This window comes from Melanerpes formicivorus, unplaced genomic scaffold, assembly GCF_026170545.1.
Source record: "Melanerpes formicivorus ecotype bairdi unplaced genomic scaffold, bMelFor1.0.p_v2 SCAF_171, whole genome shotgun sequence".
Classification (NCBI taxonomy): domain Eukaryota; kingdom Metazoa; phylum Chordata; class Aves; order Piciformes; family Picidae; genus Melanerpes; species Melanerpes formicivorus.
Genome location: NW_027142523.1, coordinates 25,100 through 44,654, shown reverse-complemented (window position 1 = coordinate 44,654; position 19,555 = coordinate 25,100). Strand labels below are relative to the sequence as shown.

General features: G+C 58.8%; 1 protein-coding gene across 1 annotated transcript; it reads left to right on the top strand.

Annotated features, from left to right (window-relative positions):
• The first annotated feature begins 45 nt into the window (after positions 1-45).
• LOC137457332 (lipase member K-like) lies at positions 46-16,646 on the top strand. Its single transcript, XM_068169197.1, has 9 exons — positions 46-69; positions 224-338; positions 4,434-4,632; positions 5,670-5,779; positions 8,124-8,260; positions 9,814-9,951; positions 10,058-10,129; positions 14,274-14,342; positions 16,279-16,646. The coding sequence occupies exons 1-9, from the start codon at positions 61-63 to the stop codon at positions 16,510-16,512; spliced, it is 1,083 nt and encodes a 360-aa protein (XP_068025298.1). The 5' UTR covers positions 46-60; the 3' UTR covers positions 16,513-16,646.
• Positions 16,647-19,555: the final 2,909 nt, after the last annotated feature.

Below are 19,555 nucleotides of genomic sequence, written 5' to 3'. Positions count from 1 at the left end.
GGGATGGTGTCTGGGAAATGCCTCTTCAGGTTCCCACATGCTAAGAACCCCGAAGCACGGATGAACATCGTAAGTAGGAGGGCCTGGGAGCAGAGGCAGCTAAGTGCCTGGGCAGGAGCCAGAATGAAATGCTGAGAGCTAAACACTGCCCTTCAGGGATTACCTTGGAGCCTGGAGAACATTATCCTTGGCTTTTTCTTTGTGGCCCCCTCCTTTTTTGCAGAGTGAAATGGTCTCCTACTGGGGATACCCCAGCGAGGAGTACAGTGTGTTGACAGAAGATGGCTACATCCTCCAGCTGAACAGAATTCCCTATGGGAGAGGCAGTGCAAGCCAAGGTGAGTTTGATATCTGTGTCACACAGAAAACATCCACAGAGTCATGCCTTTGGCTGGAAGAGGCCTTCAGGATCATTGAATCCAACCTCCGACCCAGCAGCTTCTGACTGGGATTCCAGTGCAAGAGGCTCTTAGACTCACAGAGCTGGCAGGGCTGGAAGGGACCCCAAGGCTCAGCCAGCCCCAACCCCCTGCCATGGGCAGGGACACCTCACACCACAGCAGCTTGCTCACAGCCACCTCCAGCCTGGCTGCAAACACCTCCAGGCAGAAGGCTTCCACCACCTCCCTGGGCAGCCTGGGCCAGGCTCTCACCACCCTCCTGGCCAACAACTTCTTCCTCACAGCCAAGCTCCAGCTCCCCACTTCTCCTTTTGCTCCATCCCCCCCACTCCTATCCCTCCCTCACCCCCTCCAAAGTCCCTCCCCAGCTTGCTTGCAGCCCCCTGCAGAGCCTGGGAGGCCACCAGAAGGTCTCCTGGGAGCCTTCTCCTCTCCAGCCTGCACAAGCCCAACTCTCTCAGGCTGTCTGCAGAGCAGAGCAGCTCCAGCCCTCTGCTCCTCCTCCTGGCCCTGCTCTGGACACCTTCCAGCCCCTCCACAGCCTTCCTGTGCTGGGGGCTCCAGCACTGGCCCCAGAGCTGCAGCTGTGGGCTCAGCAGAGTGGAGCAGAGGGGCAGAATCCCCTCCCTGGCCCTGCTGGCCACACTTCTCTTGCTGCAGCCCAGGCTCTGCTTGGCTCTCTGGGCTGCAAGTGCTCCCTGCTGGCTCCTGCTGAGCTTCTCCTCCCCCAGCACCCCCAACTCCATGGCTTGGTGTCTGTAGCCTCTGTTTTGGCCAACAAGAATTTGGTTGGGAAGGTTGATCCTTTGAAGTGATGTTTGCTCTCCCTGTGTAGAGAACCTGAGTGTGGATGATGCCCCAGGCACCCAGCAGGCTGCACTCCAGGCAGTGAGGAGCAGCTGATTGTTCCTCCCCACTGGTGCCACACACTCACCTTGGGCTCTCTCTGGGAGCTTGCTTCTGGAGCCACCTCTTGGAGCAGCAACCCAGTTTAATACTCCTTGGGGAGCTTCCCTCTTGTCCTTTGCAAAGTGGCAGCTAGGAGTGCCTAGAGCCATGCAAAGCTTTCAGTCTGTCACATCTCCAGGCACCTCCAAGGGTGCTCTTGGAGCTTCCTGGGGAGCTCAGGTTCTGCCAATTGCTCCCAGCAAGGCCTCTGGGAGCTAAAGGCCTGCTGAGATGCAGAGCTGAAGCACTGCTCTGCCTGGGTCTCAATGCACCCCAAGGCTGCTGGGAGCAGCTCTGACACAGCACTAGGACTTATGAGGGGCCTGCCACAGGGTGAGGGAGCCAAGGGTTCCCTTCTCTTCCTCCTCTCTGGCTGTTCAAACCCTTCCCCCTCAGCCCCAGGAGCGTGGCTGAAGTAGAGCTCGGGCCAGATGATAAAACTTCTTCTGTCTGCTGGTGAATTTTGTCACTCCAGCAAAGAACACAGCAGCACAGCTTGGGGGGGGAGAAAACCCTTCCAGCATTGGTCAGGGGCTGGGAGAAATCATAGAATCCTTTTGTTTGGAGAAGACTTTAAGCTCATCAGTCCAACCATGCTTTAAATGCCAAAGGTGGGGCCCTCAGCACCACCTCTCTGCCTCTTGGGAGCACCTCCAGGGATGGTGGAAGCTATTCTACTCTTTGAGAGCCCTTCCAGGGAAGGACTTTCTTATGTCCAAACTAAACCTCCCCTGCCACAACCTGAGGTCATCTCCTCTTATCTCATCACTTGTTCCTTGGGAGAAGAACCAAACCTCCACCTGGCTTCATCTGTGGCATTCCCTCCTTCTGGCTCCTCCTCAGCCATCCTGCAGCAGAGAGTAGAAAGGGAAGAGATGTGAACTTCTCTGAGCTTCAGGGGTTTTAACTCTATCATGAAATCACAGAGTTCTCTGGGCTGGGAGGCAGCTCCAGAGCTCAGCCAGCCCAGCCCCCTGCACTCAGCAGGGACATCCTCCACTGGAGCAGGCTGCCCAGAGCCCTCTCCAGCCTCCCCTGCAATAGCTCCAGGCAGGGAGCCTCAACCACCTCCCTGGGCAGCCTGCTGCAGTGTTCCAGCAGCCTCCTGGGGCAGAACTTGTTCCTCACATCCAATCTCAATCTGCTCTGCTCTGCTTTGCAGCCCTTGCCCCTGCTCCTGTCCCTGCAGGCCTTTGGGAGCAGTCTCTCTGCAGCCTTCTTGGAGCCTCTTCAGGTCCTGGCAGGCTGCTCTGAGGTCTGCCTGGAGCCTTCTCTTCTCCAGGCTGAACACCCCCAGCTCCCTCAGCCTGTCCTCACAGCAGAGCTGCTCCAACCCCCTGAGCATTTTCCTGGCCCTCCTTTGGACCCTCTCCAGCAGGTCCATGGCCTTCCTGTGCTGAGTGCTCCAGCCTTGGATGCATGACCAGCAGACATGGTAGTTGCAAGTGAGTCATCTACAATGGCTTCTTTTTGTCCCTGTTCCTTCCCAGCTCCTCTGCAGATGATCTATCACTAAGAAAATGGACACTTAGAACTGAGGGGTGGTGTAGGAAAGCCTCCAAGTCTCCCCATGCTCTTTATTGTTCTTGATGATCTTTTCCAAACAAAATGCTTCTGTGATTCTATCTACAGGAAAGACACTGAGGGGCTGGAGCAGGGCCAGAGAAGGGCAAGAGAGCTGGGGAAGGGTGTGGAGAAGAGGGCTGGGGAGGAGCAGCTGAGGGAGCTGGGGGGGTTGAGTGTGGAGCAGAGGAGGCTGAGGGAGAGCTCCTTGCTCTCTGCAGCTCCTGAGAGGAGGCTGCAGCCAGCTGGGGGGTTCCTAGGGAAAGGAGATAGGATGAGAGGCAATGGCCTGAAGCTGTGCCAGGGGAGGGTTAGGTTGGGCATCAGAAGAAACCGCTTCCCTGAAAGGGTTCTCAAGCCCTGGCCCAGGTGACCCAGGACCCTCTTCTTCCAAGAACAAGTGATAGGGAGAGAAGCAATGGCCTGAAGCTGTCCACATGCTGAGGGCAGCAGGGCTGGCGGTGGGGGGGGGCTGCAGGGCTGGCGGTGGAGGGCAGCAGGGCTGGCCATGGAGGGCAGCAGGGCTGGCGGTGGGGGAGCAGCAGGGCTGGCGGTGGGGAGCAGCAGGGCTGGCGGTGGAGGGCAGCAGGGCTGGCGGGGGGGGGGGCAGCAGGGCTGGCCATGGAGGGCAGCAGGGCTGGCGGGGGGGGGGGGCTGCAGGGCTGGCGGTGGGGGGCAGCAGGGCTGGCAGTGGAGGGCAGCAGGGCGGGCGGGGGGGCTGCAGGGCTGGCGGGGGGGGGCAGCAGGGCTGGCGGTGGGGGGCTGCAGGGCTGGCGGTGGGGGGGCAGCAGGGTTGGCGGTGGGGAGCAGCAGGGCTGGCGGTGGGGGGCTGCAGGGCTGGCGGTGGGGGGGGGCAGCAGGGCTGGCGGGGGGGGGGCAGCAGGGCTGGTGGTGGAGGGCAGCAGGGCTGGCGGTGGGGGGGGGCAGCAGGGCTGGCGGGGGGGGGGGGCAGCAGGGCTGGCGGTGGGGGGCTGCAGGGCTGGCGGTGGGGGGCAGCAGGGCTGGCGGTGGGGAGCAGCAGGGCTGGCGGCGGGGGGGCAGCAGGGTTGGCGGCGGAGGGCAGCAGGGCTGGCGGCGGGGGGCAGCAGGGCTGGCGGCGGGGGGCAGCAGGGCTGGCGGCGGAGGGCAGCAGGGCTGGCGGCGGGGGGGCAGCAGGGCTGGCGGCGGAGGGCAGCAGGGCTGGCGGTGGGGAGCAGCAGGGCTGGCGGCGGAGGGCAGCAGGGCTGGCGGTGGGGAGCAGCAGGGCTGGCGGTGGGGGGGCGGCAGGGTTGGCTGTAGGGGGCGGCAGGGCTGGCGGTGGGGGGCTGCAGGGCTGGCGGTGGGGGGCAGCAGGGTTGGCTGTAGGGGGCAGCAGGGCTGGCAGGGGGGGCTGCAGGTTTGGCCATGAGGGGCAGCAGCCCTGCCTGGCACCCACAGCCAGCTGGCAGCCTCCACCAGCAAGGGGAACACACAGAGTCCCTGGCCTGCCCGAAAGGCTGGCAGCACCCAACCCCCCAGGTGCCCCTGCTGGCTGTCTTGCAGGTGCCAGGCCTGCTGTGCTCCTGCAGCATGGCCTCCTAGGAGAAGGCAGCATCTGGGTGACCAACCTGCCCAACAGCAGCCTGGGCTTCGTCCTGGCCGACGCCGGCTACGACGTCTGGCTGGGCAACAGCTGGGGCAACACTTGGTCCAAGAGGCATCTGGTCCTCTCTCCCAAACAGGAGGAGTTCTGGGCTTTCAGGTAAAGAGGAGCTTCAAGGCTCCCAGACAACACTGAAGCCTTTCATCTCCCACAGGGTGACGCTGCCCTAGCTCGGGGAGGGCTGAGGGAGGGCTGAGGGGAGGGCGAAGCCCCAGGCGCTGCCTGGGGTGGGGGGCAGCAGGGGGTTTGTGGGGCTGTCCTGCCCTCCCCTCTGGTTTTGTGGCTTCTTGGGGGGTGGTTGTTCAGATGTAGGTCACAGACTCACAGAATACTTCTGGTTGGAAGAGGCCTCCCAGGCTCCCCCAACCCTCCAGCCAGCACTGCAGGCTCAGCACCAAACCCTGTCCCTAAGCACCAGCTCCACACTGCTGGAACACCCCCAGGGGTGGGGACTCCAGCACTGCCCTGGGCAGAGCATTCCAATGGCTGAGAGCCCTTCCAGGGCAGGAATCTTTCCTGGGCTCCAGCCTCAGCCTCCCCTGGGGCAGCTTGGAACCATTGCCTCTGGGGCTGCCTCTTGCCACCAAGGAGCAGAGGCTGCCCCCTCCTGACTCCAACCTCCCTGCAGGGAGCTGCAGAGGGCAAGGAGGTCTCCCTCAGCCTCCTCTTCTCCAGCCTGAACACCCCCAGCTCCCTCAGCCTCTCCTCACAGCCCAGGGGCTTCAGCACCTCCTGCAGCTCTGCTGCCCTTCCCTGGCCAGGCTCCAGCCCTCAATGTGCTTCCTGCAGGGAGGGCCCAGAGCTGAACCCAGCACTTGAGCTGTGGCACAGGGGATGGTCACCTCCTGGCCCTGCTGCCCACCCTGGTTCTGTCCCAAGCCAAGATGCCATTGGCCTTTTTGGCCCCCTGGGCACTGCTGCCTCCTGGTCAGTGGCTGCCAACCAACACCCCCAGGGCCCTCTCCAGGCTGCAGCTTTCCAACCACACCTCCCTAGGTCTGCAGCTCCCCATGGGGTTGTGGTGACCCAGGTAGAGGCGCTGGGACTTGGCCTTGTTGAACTCCACCCCAGGAGCCTTGGCCCATGGGTCTCACCTGCTACATCTCCTGCTAAGATGACTGCTCTCCCTCCTGCAGCTTTGATGAAATGGCTAAATATGACCTCCCAGCAACCATAAACTTCATTGAGCAGAAAACAGGGCAGCAGCAGCTGTATTACATTGGTCATTCTCAAGGCACCACCATAGGTAAGTGTGGCCTCTTGACTGCCCTGGCTGACAGCCTGCACACAATGGGCTGGCTTGGAAGAGACCTCCAAGCTCATCCAGTCCAACCATCCACCCAACCCCACCACCTTTCTGGAGCACCTCCAGGCCTGGGGACTCCACCACCTCCCTGGGCAGCCTCTGCCAATCCCTGACCACTCTGGCAGCCAAGAAGATTTTCCTCCCCTGGAGGATTGGAGGGCTGGATGAGCTCGGTGTGAAGGTGTGGTGGTGGTGTGGCGAGCACTGACCTCTAAGGAGCAGGTGAAATCCAGGTCCCCAGCCAGGTCTGGAGTGCCTTGAAGGGCCTGGCTGAGTTTTGCACAGTGGCTGCTTGTAGAACCTCCAGGAAATGCAGGTTCTGCTCTGCACTGCTGCCTGCATGTGAAATGCAGCTGTGCACACAGGGGCCTGCAGGAGGGCTCTGGGATGCTTAACCAGGTCATAGAGTTGTTGGGCTTGGGACAGCCCTCCAGGATCACCCACTCCAGCACCAACCCAACCCCCCCATGGCCACCCAACCATGGCCCCAGCTGCCATGGCCACAGCTTGCTGGAGCATCTCCAGGCATGGGGACTCCACCACCGCCCTGGGCAGCCTCTGCCACTCCCTGACCACTCTGGCACCAAAGGAATTGTTCCTCAGCTCCAAACTAAGCCTCCCCTGGCACAATTTCAGGCCAGTTCCTCTCCTCCTCTCACCTGAGACTGGGGAGCAGAGCCCAAGCCCCAGCTGGCTGCAGCCTCCTCTCAGGGAGCTGTGCAGGGCAGTAGATGTCCAGCCCTCCCTGCCCTGCTGCTCAGCACATAGCTGCACATCAGCTGTGATCATGACAGAGATTTCTCTTGAGCACAGCTCATCACCTTCAGCACAGACCTTGTGTACATTCACCAGGCTCTGGTTTCAGTTCTGCTCACCCTAGACATCAGTCACAGAATCACAGAGCACTTTGCCTTGGAATGGAGCTCTCAAGCTCATCCACTCCAAGCCCTGCAGCCAGCAGGGACAGCCCCAGCCAGAGCAGGCTGCTCACAGCCCCACACAACCTGCCCTGCACTGCTGCCAGCCAGGGGGCAGCTCCCAGCTCTCTGGGCAGCCTGGGCCAGGCTCTCCCCACCCTCAGCACCAAACATTTCTCCTTCTCTCCACTCTCAAGCTCCCTCTTGCAGGCCAAACCATCCCCCCTTGGCCTGGCACAAGAGGCCCTGCTCAGCAGTCTGTCCCCAGCCTTCTGCTGGGCCCTTGGAGCACTGCAAGGCCACCAGGAGGGCTCCCTGCAGCCTTCTCCCCTGCAGGCTGCCCAAGGCCAACTCTCCCAGCCTGGCTCCCAGCAGAGGGCTCCCAGCCCTGCCAGCACTGCTGTGGCCTCCTCTGGCCCTGCTCCAACAGCTCCCTGCCTGTGCTGAGGGCTCCAGAGCTGCCCCAGCACTGCCTGGGGGGCTGAGCAGAGCACAGCAGAGGGGCAGAATCCCCTCCTGCCCCTGCTGCTTTTGCTAACCCAGACTCTAAACATCTCAATTGCTCTTTCTCCAGAGAGTTTCCTTTTTGACTGTTGAGACAGGCAGAGCTGCTGTGCCACCAACCCATGCCAGGGGCACAGCTGTGCCTGCTGCCAGCACATCACTGAGGTGCTGCAGGTCAAGTCTTGCCCAGAACACCCCAAGGAAGTAGCAAAAGCTTTTGGGCATGGAGTCAGTGGCAGAGCTGTGAGAGGAAGAGAAATAAAGCAGGCAAACCATGAAGAAGGTGGAGAGAAACCTTCCTGGTCAAAGGCTGAGCTGAGGACTAGGGGATGACAGCTTCTGCCCCAGCTTTGCTGCTGGAAAATAAGCAGCACCCCCAGCTCCTTGTCCCCTTCCCTGCTCTCCAGCAGCTCAGTGCCCAACCTCTCCTGCTGCCTGGGCTTGTTCTTGCCCAGCTGCCAGGCTCTGCCCTTGCCCTTGTTGGCTTTCATTCCCTTGCTCCCTGCCCAGCTCTCAGCCTGCCCAGCTCTGGCTGGCTGGCAGCACAGCCTGAGGGCTGTCACCACTGCTCCCAGCTGGGTGCCATGCACATCAGAAGCATCTTCTGTGGCCCTTGGGGGTGATTATGGGGGTGGGGGTAGCGGAGGGGGGAAGCTTTTGGGCCCAGAGTCAGTGGCAGAGCTGTGAGAGGAGCAGAAATAAAGCAGGCAAAACCTGGCCTGCCAGCAGAGGGCTGCCAGCCCTGCCAGCACTGCTGAGGAGCTCTGCAGTGTCTTTGGGATTTGCAAGAAGTCTGCACCAAAGCTGAACTGCACACAGCAACAGCCTGCAAGGGGGAGCTCTCTTGTTTTCCTTCCTTCCAGCCTTCATAGCCTTTTCCACCATGCCTCAGCTGGCTCAGAAGATCAAGATGTACTTAGCCTTGGCACCAGTGTTCACCATTGCCTTTGCTCCGAGCCCAGTCAGGAAGTTTGCCATCTTTTCTGACTATGGGCTGAAGGTAGGTGGCTTCAGACTCTGTCCTGTGTGCAGCTTCAGAGAGACTGAGAAACCTCCTAGGGCTGGGGGCAAGGGCTGCAAAGCAGAGCAGAGCAGATTGAGATTGGATGTGAGGAACAAGTTCTGCCCCAGGAGGCTGCTGGAGCACTGCAGCAGGCTGCCCAGGGAGGTGGTTGAGGCTCCATGCCTGGAGCTATTGCAGGGGAGGCTGGAGAGGGCTCTGGGCAGCCTGCTCCAGTGGAGGATGTCCCTGCTGAGTGCAGGGGGCTGGGCTGGCTGAGCTCTGGAGGCCCCTTCCAAGCCAGCCCATTCTGATCCAGTGAAGGATTCATGCTCAAGGTGTTCATGGACCCTGCTGCAGTATTGGGGATGAAACTAACTAATGATGACCATCCAGTACCTGAAAGGGCTACAAGAAGGCTGCACAGAGACTGTTCCCAAAGGTCCTGCAGTGATAGGAGCAGGGGCAATGGTTTGAAATGAGAGCAGAGCAGATTGAGATTGGATGTGAGGAACAAGTTCTGCACCTTGAGGGTTGTGGAACACTGCAACAGCTTGCCCAGGGAGGTGGTCAGGAGATATTCAAGGTGATCTGTAGCCTAGGTGAGGATGTCCCTGCTTACTGAAGAGGAGGTTGGATAGATTGGCTGGGACAGCAGCTCTCTGAGCTGGGTTAGGAACTGGCTGGAGGCTGAGCCCAGAGAGTGGTGGTGAATGGTGCCACAGCCAGCTGGCAGCCAGGCACCAGTGGTGTGCCCCAGGGAGCAGTGCTGGGCCCTGTGCTCTTTAACATCTTCACTGATGATCTGCAGGAGGGGATGGAGTCCATCAGCAGTGAGTTTGCAGATGACAGCAAGCTGGGGGCAGGAGTTGAGCTGTCAGAGGGTAGGAGAGCTCTGCAGAGGGACCTTGCCAGGCTGCACAGATGGGCAGAGGCCAACAGGATGGCACTGAACAAGTCCAAGTGCCAGGGGCTGCACTTTGGCCACAGCAACCCCAGGCAGTGCTGCAGGCTGGGGGCAGAGTGGCTGAGAGCAGCCAGGCAGAGAGGGACCTGGGGGTGGTGGTGGAGAGCAGCTGAACAGGAGGCAGCAGTGTGCCCAGGGGGCCAAGAAGGCCAAGGGCATCCTGGCCTGCAGCAGGAAGAGTGTGGCCAGCAGGAGCAGGGAAGTCCTTGTGCCCTGTGCTCAGCACTGCTGAGGCCACACCTGGAGTCCTGTGTCCAGCTCTGGGCTCCTCAGGTCAGGAAAGAGGTTGAGCTGCTGGAAGGTGTCCAGAGAAGGGCAAGAAAGCTGGGGAGGGGTCTGGGGCACAGCCCTGTGAGGAGAGGCTGAGGGAGCTGGGGTTGCTTAGCCTGGAGAAGAGGAGGCTCAGGGGAGACCTTCTTGCTCTCTCCAACTCCCTGCAGGGAGGTTGGTGCCACCTGTAGGCAACCTCCTAGCTCAATGTGGGGGTCCTCATAGCTCAACATGGGGGTGAAACAGAAACTGTGGAGGTGTTGATGCTTGACCAGCAGTCTCTCTGTGCTTGATGACTTCCCCTGCAACGCTGCAGGAGATGTTTGGCACCAAGGAGGTCCTGCCACACACTGCCCTGGGGGAGCTGATCCTGTCCAGATTCTGCCCCTGCTCAAAGACCTGCAGGAATTTCTTGTCTAAGCTGTTTGGGTTTAACTGGAAGAACACAAACATGGTAGGTGGGGATAAATCTGATGTCCTTCAGAGGGGGGCAAGCCTTGGCTGTCCAGGGTCAAAGTCCCTGTGCAATGCTCTCCTTTTTCTCCCCCCTCCCCTTGCAGAGCCGAGTGGATGTCTATGCAGCACACAGCCCCGCAGGGACCTCGGTCCAGAACATCATCCACTGGATACAGGTAGCACACAGCACCACCAAGGCTGGAAGAGGCCTCAAAGAGCATTGAGTCCAACCTGGCACCACAGACCTCATGACTAGACCATGGCACCAAGGGCCCCATCCAATCCCCTCTTGAACACCTCCAGGGATGGGGACTCCACCACCTCCCTGGGCAGCACATCCCCAGGGCCAATCTCTCTGGCTGGGAAGAACTTTCTCCTCACCTCCAGCCCAAACCTCCCCTGGCACAGCTTCAGACTGTGTCCTCTTGTTCTGGTGCTGGGTGCCTGGGAGCAGAGCCCAACCCCCACCTGTCTACAACCTCCCTGCAGGGAGTTGGAGAGAGCAAGAAGGTCTCCCCTGAGCCTCCTCTTCTGCAGGCTAAGCAACCCCAGCTCCCTCAGCCTCTCCTCACAGGGCTGTGCCCCAGACCCCTCCCCAGCTTTCTTGCCCTTCTCTGGACACCTTCCAGCAGCTCAACCTCTTTCCTGACCTGAGGAGCCCAGAGCTGGACACAGGACTCCAGGTGTGGCCTCAGCAGTGCTGAGCACAGGGCACAAGGACTTCCCTGCTCCTGCTGGCCACACTCTTCCTGCTGCAGGCCAGGATGCCCTTGGCCTTCTTGGCCCCCTGGGCACACTGCTGCCTCCTGTTCAGCTGCTCTCCACCACCACCCCCAGGTCCCTCTCTGCCTGGCTGCTCTCAGCCACTCTGCCCCCAGCCTGCAGCACTGCCTGGGGTTGCTGTGGCCAAAGTGCAGCCCCTGGCACTTGGACTTGTTCAGTGCCATCCTGTTGGCCTCTGCCCATCTGTGCAGCCTGGCAAGGTCCCTCTGCAGAGCTCTCCTACCCTCTGACAGCTCAACTCCTGCCCCCAGCTTGCTGTCATCTGCAAACTCACTGCTGATGGACTCCATCCCCTCCTGCAGATCATCAGTGAAGATGTTAAAGAGCACAGGGCCCAGCACTGCTCTCTGGGGCACACCACTGGTGCCTGGCTGCCAGCTGGCTGTGGCACCATTCACCACCACTCTCTGGGCTCAGCCTCCAGCCAGTTCCTCACCCAGCTCAGAGAGCTGCTGTCCCAGCCAGGGGCTGACAGCTTAGCCAGGAGTTTGCTGTGGGGGACAGTGTCCAAGGCCTTGCTGCAGCCCAGGCAGACCTCATCCCCACCCTGCCCCACAGCCACCAGGTAGTCACCTGGGCATGGAAGGAGATCAGGTTGGAGAGGCAGGACCTGCCCTTCCTAAGTCCATGCTGGCTGGACCTGAGCCCTTGGCCATCCTTCAGGTGCAGTTATTGCCCCCAGGATAATCTGCTCCATCACTTTCCCTGGCACTGAGGTCAGGCTGCCAGGCCTGGAGTTCCCAGGTTCCTCCATCCGACCCTTCTTGTGGATGGGGACCACCTTGGCCAGTTTCAGTCACCTGGGACCTCTCCAGTGAGCCAGGTAGAAATCCCCAGCTACAAAAAGGGGGCACTGGGTGGTTTAATGCCCCTGAGGAGTCATCCTTTGCTCTTTGGTTGGTTGGAAGGGAGCTCTGAGATCGTCAAGCCCCACAATGAAGGCAGCACTGCCAGCTCAAGCAGGCTAAAGCCTTCTGCCCAGGATAAATGCTCTCTGCTTGCCCTCAGAGCCCTTGCCCAGGGTATGGTCAAAGTGAGGTCCCATCCTGGATGGTTCCTCCATCGTACACCACTGCTTTTAGGCTTCTTCTTTCTCTCATTTAGCCCAGGGAAGGGCCTGTGCCCAGGATGTGAGGCTCTCTCCCTCTCTCCTGGGTCATCCCTCCTGAAGTACAGCAGAACCAGGCTGGCCAAATCCCTGCCCGGGGTGAGCAGTGTGGACACAGCTTCCATCCAAATTCATGGCCTTGGGGGGCTGGAGCAGGCCCAGAGAAGGGCAACAAAGCTGGGGAAGGGTCTGGAGAGCAGGGCTGGGGAGGAGCAGCTGAGGGAGCTGGGGGTGTTCAGCCTGGAGCAGAGGAGGCTGAGGGGAAATCACAGCATCACAGAGTGTGAGGGGCTGGAAGGGAGCTCCAAAGCTCATCCAACCCAGCCCCCCTGCCAGAGCAGGGGCACCCAGGGCAGGGCACACAGCAACACAGCCAGGGGGGGTTGGAATCTCTCCACAGAGGGAGACTCCACAACCCCCCTGGGCAGCCTGCTCCAGGCCTCTGGCACCCTCCCAAGTGGCTGCTGCCACACTCCAGCCCTGCCTGTGGGGGGATGGGTTTCACCCCTCCATAAAATGCTCAGCAGCTTCTTGAGCTACATCATCAAGCAGAGTGGCCCCAAAGGAGTGGATCTGCAAGGAGAAAGGTTGGCAGCTGAGGTGCCTGCATCCACAGCAGACAGCTTTGAAGAGTCAGCTTCAGCCTAGCTCCAGCCCTGCAGCCTGAGTGCCATCTGCTGCCAGCTGCAGAGTCCTTCACCTTCTTACCCCTGGGAGCACGGAGAACAGGGACTCCCAGAGCCCCCCTGACACTGCAGTTGTGCTGTGCTGCCCTCAGCCTCTCTTGCCTGGGCTGTTGGCCCTCAGCTTTGTCCATCATGGATTCAAATCCATGCAGCAGCAGCACAAGGGCTGAGGGATTTGCACTCCAAGAGGGAGACTGAAACTAGGATCTAAGGAAGACATTTTTCACACTGAAGGTGGCTCAGGTTGTCCAGAGAGGTGGGAGAAGCCCCACCCCAGCCCACCCCAGCCCACTCCCTCCAACCCCATCACATTCCACCCCACCCCCTCCTACCCCACACCATCACATCCCACCCCATCCCATTCCACCCCCTCCCACTCCACCCTATCCCATCCTACCCCACCCCATCCCAGGAGCTGTTCCAGGTCAGGCTGGTCAGAGTTCTGAGCAACTTACTGCAGGGTTGCTGGACTGGATGAGCTCTACAGGAGGCCACAGCTGGAGCCCTGGTTCCAGTTCTGGGCTCCCCAGTTCCAGAGGCAGGGAAGTGCTGGAGAGAGCCCAGGGCAGGCTGGGAAGCTGCTGAGGGGCCTGGAGCAGCTCTGGGAGCAGCAAAGGCTGAGAGCCCTGGGGCTGAGAGCCTGCAGAAGAGCAGCCCCAGAGGGCAGCTGAGCAATGCTCAGCAAGAGCTAAAGGAGCTGTGGGGGGCAGGAGGCTGGGGCCAGGCTCTGCTGAGTGGTGCCCAGGGCCAGGCCAAGGGGCAAGGGGCACAGAGTGGCAGGCAGGAGGTTGGAGCTGAGCAGGAGGAGAAAGTTGTTTGTTGTGAGGCTGCTGGAGGCCTGGAGCAGGCTGCCCAGAGAGGTTGTGGGGTCTCCTGGTGAGGAGAGATCCCAAATCTGGTGAGTGAAGACTTTCCAAGCTGGGGAGGGGTCTGGGGCACAGCCCTGGGAGGAGAGGCTGAGGGAGCTGGGGTTGCTTAGCCTGGAGAAGAGGAGGCTCAGGGGAGACCTTCTTGCTCTCTTCAACTCCCTGCAGGGAGGTTGGAGCCAGGTGGGGGTTGGGCTCTGCTCCCAGGCCCCCAGCAGCAGAACAAGAGGACACAGTCTCAAGCTGTGCCAGGGGAGGTTTAGGCTGGAGGTGAGAAAGAAATTCTTCCCAGCCAGAGAGATTGGCCCTGGGGATGTGCTGCCCAGGGAGGTGGTGGAGTCCCCAGCCCTGGGGGTGTTTGGGAAGAGCCTGGATGAGGCCCTTGGAGCCATGGTTTGGTTGATCAGATGGTGTTGGAGGATAGGTTGGACTTGATGATCTCTGAGCTCTTTTCCAGCCTGGTTAATTCTAGTCTAGCCTAACCCAGCTGGAGGTGTTGCTGGGTGCCCCTGCTCTGGAAAGGGGGGGTTGGGCTGGCTGCTCTCCAGAGGCCCTTCCTACCCCCCCAGCAGTCTGACTCTGCCCCCCCAGGTCAGTGCTTCACCCCACAGGGAATATTTGGCATTCCCAGGCCATTTCCTGGAACATTTCCACTTCCTCCCAGCCTGGTTCCTAACCACCACTCACCTCAGCCTAATGCTTTACCTGCATCCTCCCCAGCCCTTAGCTGCAGTGGACCTGTGGCAGACCTGTGAGAGGGAGCTGGGGGAGGAAGAATCTTCACAGCTCAGTGACACACACCCAGCTCCTGAGTCCCCTCCTTGCAACCTCCTCCCCACAGCTCTGACTGCATCTGGATGCTTTCCTTTCTCTGCAGGGAGCCCAGAGTGGGGCACTGAGAGCTTACGATGGGGGCAGCAGGTACAACAGCCTGAGGTACAGACAGGTGAGCAGCCCCAGGGGGCACAGGGGGCACAGCCCAGCGGCCTGGGAGAGACCCCTGGGCAGCAGCCAGCCCAAGGGCTCCTCTCTCACTGTGTGCTGGCAAACTGTCCAAGCAGGGGGGAAGAGAAGGTGCAGAGAGCTGCTGGCACTGGTGCTGAGCAGCTGCCCCTGCTGGCCCTGGGAGCCTGGGCAAGGCTTGGGCTGGGGCCAGGGGCTGCACTCAGAGCTGCTTCTGAGGCAAGAGGGATACCAGAGGTGCACTCAGAGCTGCTTCTGAGGCAAGAGGGATACCAGGGCTGCACTCAGAGCTGCTTCTGAGGCAAGAGGGATACCAGGGGCTGCACTCAGAGCTGCTTCTGAGGCAAGAGGGATACCAGGGGCTGCACTCAGAGCTGCTTCTGAGGCAAGAGGGATACCAGAGGTGCACTCAGAGCTGTTTCTGAGGCAAGAGGGATACCAGGGGCTGCACTCAGAGCTGCTTCTGAGGCAAGAGGGATACCAGGGGCTGCACTTAGAGCTGCTTCTGAGGCAAGAGGGATACCAGGGGCTGCACTCAGAGCTGCTTCTGAGGCAAGAGGGATACCAGGGCTGCACTCAGAGCTGCTTCTGAGGCAAGAGGGATACCAGGGGCTGCACTCAGAGCTGCTTCTGAGGCAAGAGGGATACCAGGGGCTGCACTCAGAGCTGCTTCTGAGGCAAGAGGGATACCAGGGGCTGCACTCAGAGCTGCTTCTGAGGCAAGAAGGATACCAGGGCTGCACTCAGAGCTGCTTCTGAGGCAAGAAGGATACCAGGGCTGCACTCAGAGCTGCTTCTGAGGCAAGAGGGATACCAGAGGTGCACTCAGAGCTGCTTCTGAGGCAAGAGGGATACCAGGGGCTGCACTCAGAGCTGCTTCTGAGGCAAGAGGGATACCAGGGGCTGCACTCAGAGCTTCCTTCTTCCTTAAGCAAGAAAAATGGAGTTGCCCAGACCATGGCCTGGTTTTGCCTGGAGCAGTTGCACTGCAGTTGAGGACAGATTACCTCCTGGTACTGAGCTGTAGCAACCCAATAGCTATGTCTTGCTGTCAAGAACTTGCTTCCAGGCACTTCCCTGCTGTTATGGAGGGCCTGCACGTGGTGTAACCACAGGCCACAGCAGAGCTGGTTGGAAGGGACCCCTGGGCATCCCTCAGCCTAACCCCCCTGCTGCAGCAGGGCCCCCCCTGCAGCTTGCCCAGGAGCACAGTGCCCGGGGGGGTTGGCAGCTCTCCACACCAGGAGACTCCACAACCTCCAGGAGCAGGGGAGAGCCCAAGGGAGAGCCAGGAAGAGGAGTTGGGGACTTGAGCATCTGCCCTGTGGAGAGAGGCTGAGAGCCCTGGGGCTGTTGAGGCTGGAGAGGAGAAGGCTGAGAGGGATCTGTTCAATGTCTGTCAAGAGCTGAGGGCTGGGGGGCAAGGGGAGGGGGCCAAGCTCTTGTGGGTGGTGCACAGCCAGGAGCCAAGGAGCAGTGGATGCAAAGTGGAAGAGAGAAGGTTTCAGCTCAAGGGGAGGAGAAACTTCTTTGGGGTGAGGCTGCTGGAGGCCTGGAGCAGGCTGCCCAGAGAGGTTGTGGAGTCTCCTGCTCTGGAGAGCTTCCAACCCTCCCTGGATGCCTTCCTGTGCAGCCTGCCCTGGGTGCCCTGCTGTGGCAGGGGCTGGGCTGGATGCTCTCTGGAGGTCCCTTCCAGCCTCTGCTGTGCTGTGCTTGTGTGATGCTGCAATTAACTCCAAGCTGCCTAATTGCATTGCCTCATTCAACTGCAGTGCAGCAGGGGACCCCACAGTTTCTAGTGCTCACCCTAGGAGCTCTGGGGTGGGCTTTCCCCCCTCCATTCCCAAAGAGCAGCTCTGCCCCCACCTGGATTTCATCCCAGCCCTCTGCAAGCCCTCCTTGTTCTCCCTCCCCTGCAGGTGGGGCCACCCCACTACAACGTGACAGCCATGAGAGTGCCAACAGCCATCTGGAACGGGGGCCTGGACTGCCTGGCTGACCCCCAGGACCTTGCCCTGCTGCTCCCCCAGCTCAGCAACCTGCTCCACCACAAGGTGATTCCCCAGTGGAACCACCTGGATTTCGTCCTGGGGCTGGGTGCCACCCAGCTCTTGTACCAAGAAATGGTGGAGGTGATGAAGCAGCATCCCTGAGGCTGCTGGGGGGCAGCTGGGGCTGGGGGTGGCTTGTTCCAGGCAGGGCTTGTAAGGGGAAGGCCACCTGGGAGATCTTTGCCTTCGTAGACTCACAGAGCTGGCAGGGCTGGGAGGGACCCCAAGGCTCAGCCAGTGCCAGCCCCCTGCCATGGGCAGGGACACCTCACACCACAGCAGGTTGCTCACAGCCACCTCCAGCCTGGCTGCAAACACCTCCAGGCAGGAGGCTTCCACCACCTCCCTGGGCAGCCTGGGCCAGGCTCTCACCACCCTCCTGGCCAACAACTTCTTCCTCACAGCCAAGCTCCAGCTCCCCACTTCTCCTTTTGCTCCATCCCCCCCACTCCTATCCCTCCCTCACCCCCTCCAAAGTCCCTCCCCAGCTTGCATGCAGCCCCCTGCAGATCCTGGAAGGCCACCAGAAGGGCTCCTGGGAGCCTTCTCCTCTCCAGCCTGCACAAGCCCAACTCTCTCAGGCTGTCTGCAGAGCAGAGCAGCTCCAGCCCTCTGCTCCTCCTCCTGGCCCTGCTCTGGACACCTTCCAGCCCCTCCAGATGACCTTTAACAGTTCCCTTCCAACCCCAGCTCCCTTCTAGGGGTCTAGGAAATGGCCTTTTCTTCCTCTCTTAGCTCTGACCTTTGGGCCTCTTTGGGCCACCTGGAGGGCACTGATTCAAATGTTCTGCCTTGGGCTGGAGCATTGGGGGGATGTTGGGGAGGAGGCTTCATTCCTGCCTGATGCTTCATTGCCTTCTTTTGGCCTTTTTGCCCTCTCTTTTCTTTTATTACTATTATTTTTTCCTCTTTTTTCCCTTCTTTTCTCCCCTTTCTCTCTAAAATTTGTGACCCATTTCCTTTTGCTTTTCATTCCATTTCCTCTTTCCCTTTCCCCCTCTTTTCTTTTTCCCTTTCTTGTCTCTTTTTCCCCCCTTTTCCTCCCTTTTTCACTAAAAATGGTGACCAACACTTTGTTTCCTTCCTTTCCCCCTTCTCTTTTGTTTTCCTTTATTCCTTTTTCTCTTTTCCCCTTCCTTTTTCCCCTCTCTCACTGTAAAATCTGACCAACACTTCATTTCCTTTTCCCTTTCCCTCCTTCTTTTCTTTTTCCCTTCCTTTTCTCTTTTTCCTTCTTTTTTTCCCCTCTCTCACTAAAAATTGACCAACACTTCATTTCCTTCCTTCTGCCTCTTTGCCTCCTCTCTTTCCCTTTCCCCTTTTCTCTTTTTCCCCCTCTTTTTTCCCCATTTCCACTCAAAATTGTGACCAATCCTTCATTTTCCTCCTTAACCTTTTTTTTCTCTTTTCTTTGTCATTTTTCCTCTTTTCCTTTCCTTTTTTTCCCATTTTTTCCTCTTTTTTATCCTCTTTTTCCCCCTTTCTCACTAAAAATTCTGACCAACACTTCATTTCTTTTTCCCTCCTTTTCTTGTTTCCTTTCTTCCTCTTTTTTTTTGGCCTCTTTTTCCTCCTTTTTCCCCTCAGTATTGTGTCTGACTCTCCATTTCCTTCCTTTTGACTTCCCCACACACTTTTTTTAATCCTTTTTCCCTCTTTTTCCCCTTTCTCACTAAAAATTCTGACCAACACTTCATTTCCTTTCCCCCTTTTCCCTCTCTTTACCTTTGCTTTCGTTTCCTCTTTTTTCTTCTCTCTTTTTCCTCCTTTCTCACTAAAAATTGTGACCTTCATTGACTTCCTTTCCCCCCTTTTCTTTTCCTTTTCTCTTTTTTCCCCTTTTTTTCCCCTTTTCCCACTAAAAATTGTGACTAACACTTCATTTCCTTCCTTTTCCACTCTCTTTTATTTCATTTTCCCCTTTTTTTCTCTTTTCCCCCTCTTTTTTCCCCTTTTTCACTAAAAATTGTGACCAACCCTTCATTTCTTTCCCTTTTCTCTCTTTCATTTTCTTTTCTCTGTTTTTCTCTGTTTTTCCCCTCTATTTCCCCCTTTTCCACTAAAATCTGTGTCCAACACTTCATTTCCTTCCTTTCCTCCTCTCTTTTATTTCCTTTTCTCTTTTTTCCCCTCTATTTTCCCCCTTTTTCCCTAAAATCTGTGACCAATTCTTCATTTTCTTCCCTTTCCCTCTCTTTTATTTTCATTTTTCTCTTTTCCCCCCTCTTTCAGCTTCCTTTTTCCTCATTTTTCCCTTTTCACTAAAATCTGTGTCCAACACTTCATTTCCTCCCTTTTTCCTTTTTCCCTCTCTTTTCTTCTCCTTTTCCTTCTTTTTGTTTTCCTCCCTTTTCCACCAGCTCTTGCCCCTAACCACAGCTGGGACAGGGGTGCCTTGGGGTGTTTTTGCCTCTCAGCGACTGAGAAGCAGAAAGAAAAGGAGGAATTGGGAAAGCAATCAGTCCTGAGAAGCAGCTCTGAGGCAGGCAGCCTCCTGTCTGTGTGCTTCTGCTGACACAGTGTGCAAAACCCACCTCCAAAAGGGGCTGTAGGGATTGTGCAGGCAGCCCCACGGGGCGAGGGCTTAGCAGAGAGGTTTTGGTCCTAAGCTTGAGTCCCTCAGATTGTGCTGCACTCTCTGTGCCCCCAGGAGCCAGCCGGGCTGCAGGAATCAGCCCTGGGAGGGCATCCCCTGGGGTGAAGCAGTGCTTCAAGTAGGAAGAGGAGTTGGGGACCTGAGCATCTGCCCTGTGGAGAGAGGCTGAGAGCCCTGGGGCTGCTGAGGCTGGAGAGGAGAAGGCTGAGAGGGATCTGCTCAATGTCTGTCAAGAGCTGAGGGCTGGGGGGCAAGGGCAGGGGGCCAAGCTCTTGTGGGTGGTGCACAGCCAGGAGCCAAGGAGCAGTGGATGCAAAGTGGAACAGAGAAGGTTTCAGCTCAAGGGGAGGAGGAGAAAGTTCTTTGGGGTGAGGCTGCTGGAGGCCTGGAGCAGGCTGCCCAGAGAGGTTGTGGAGTCTCCTGCTCTGGAGACTTTCCAACCCCCCCTGGATGCCTTCCTGTGCAGCCTGCCCTGGGTGCCCTGCTCTGGCAGGGGCTGGGCTGGATGCTCTCTGGAGGTCCCTTCCAGCCTCTGCTGTTCTGTGCTTG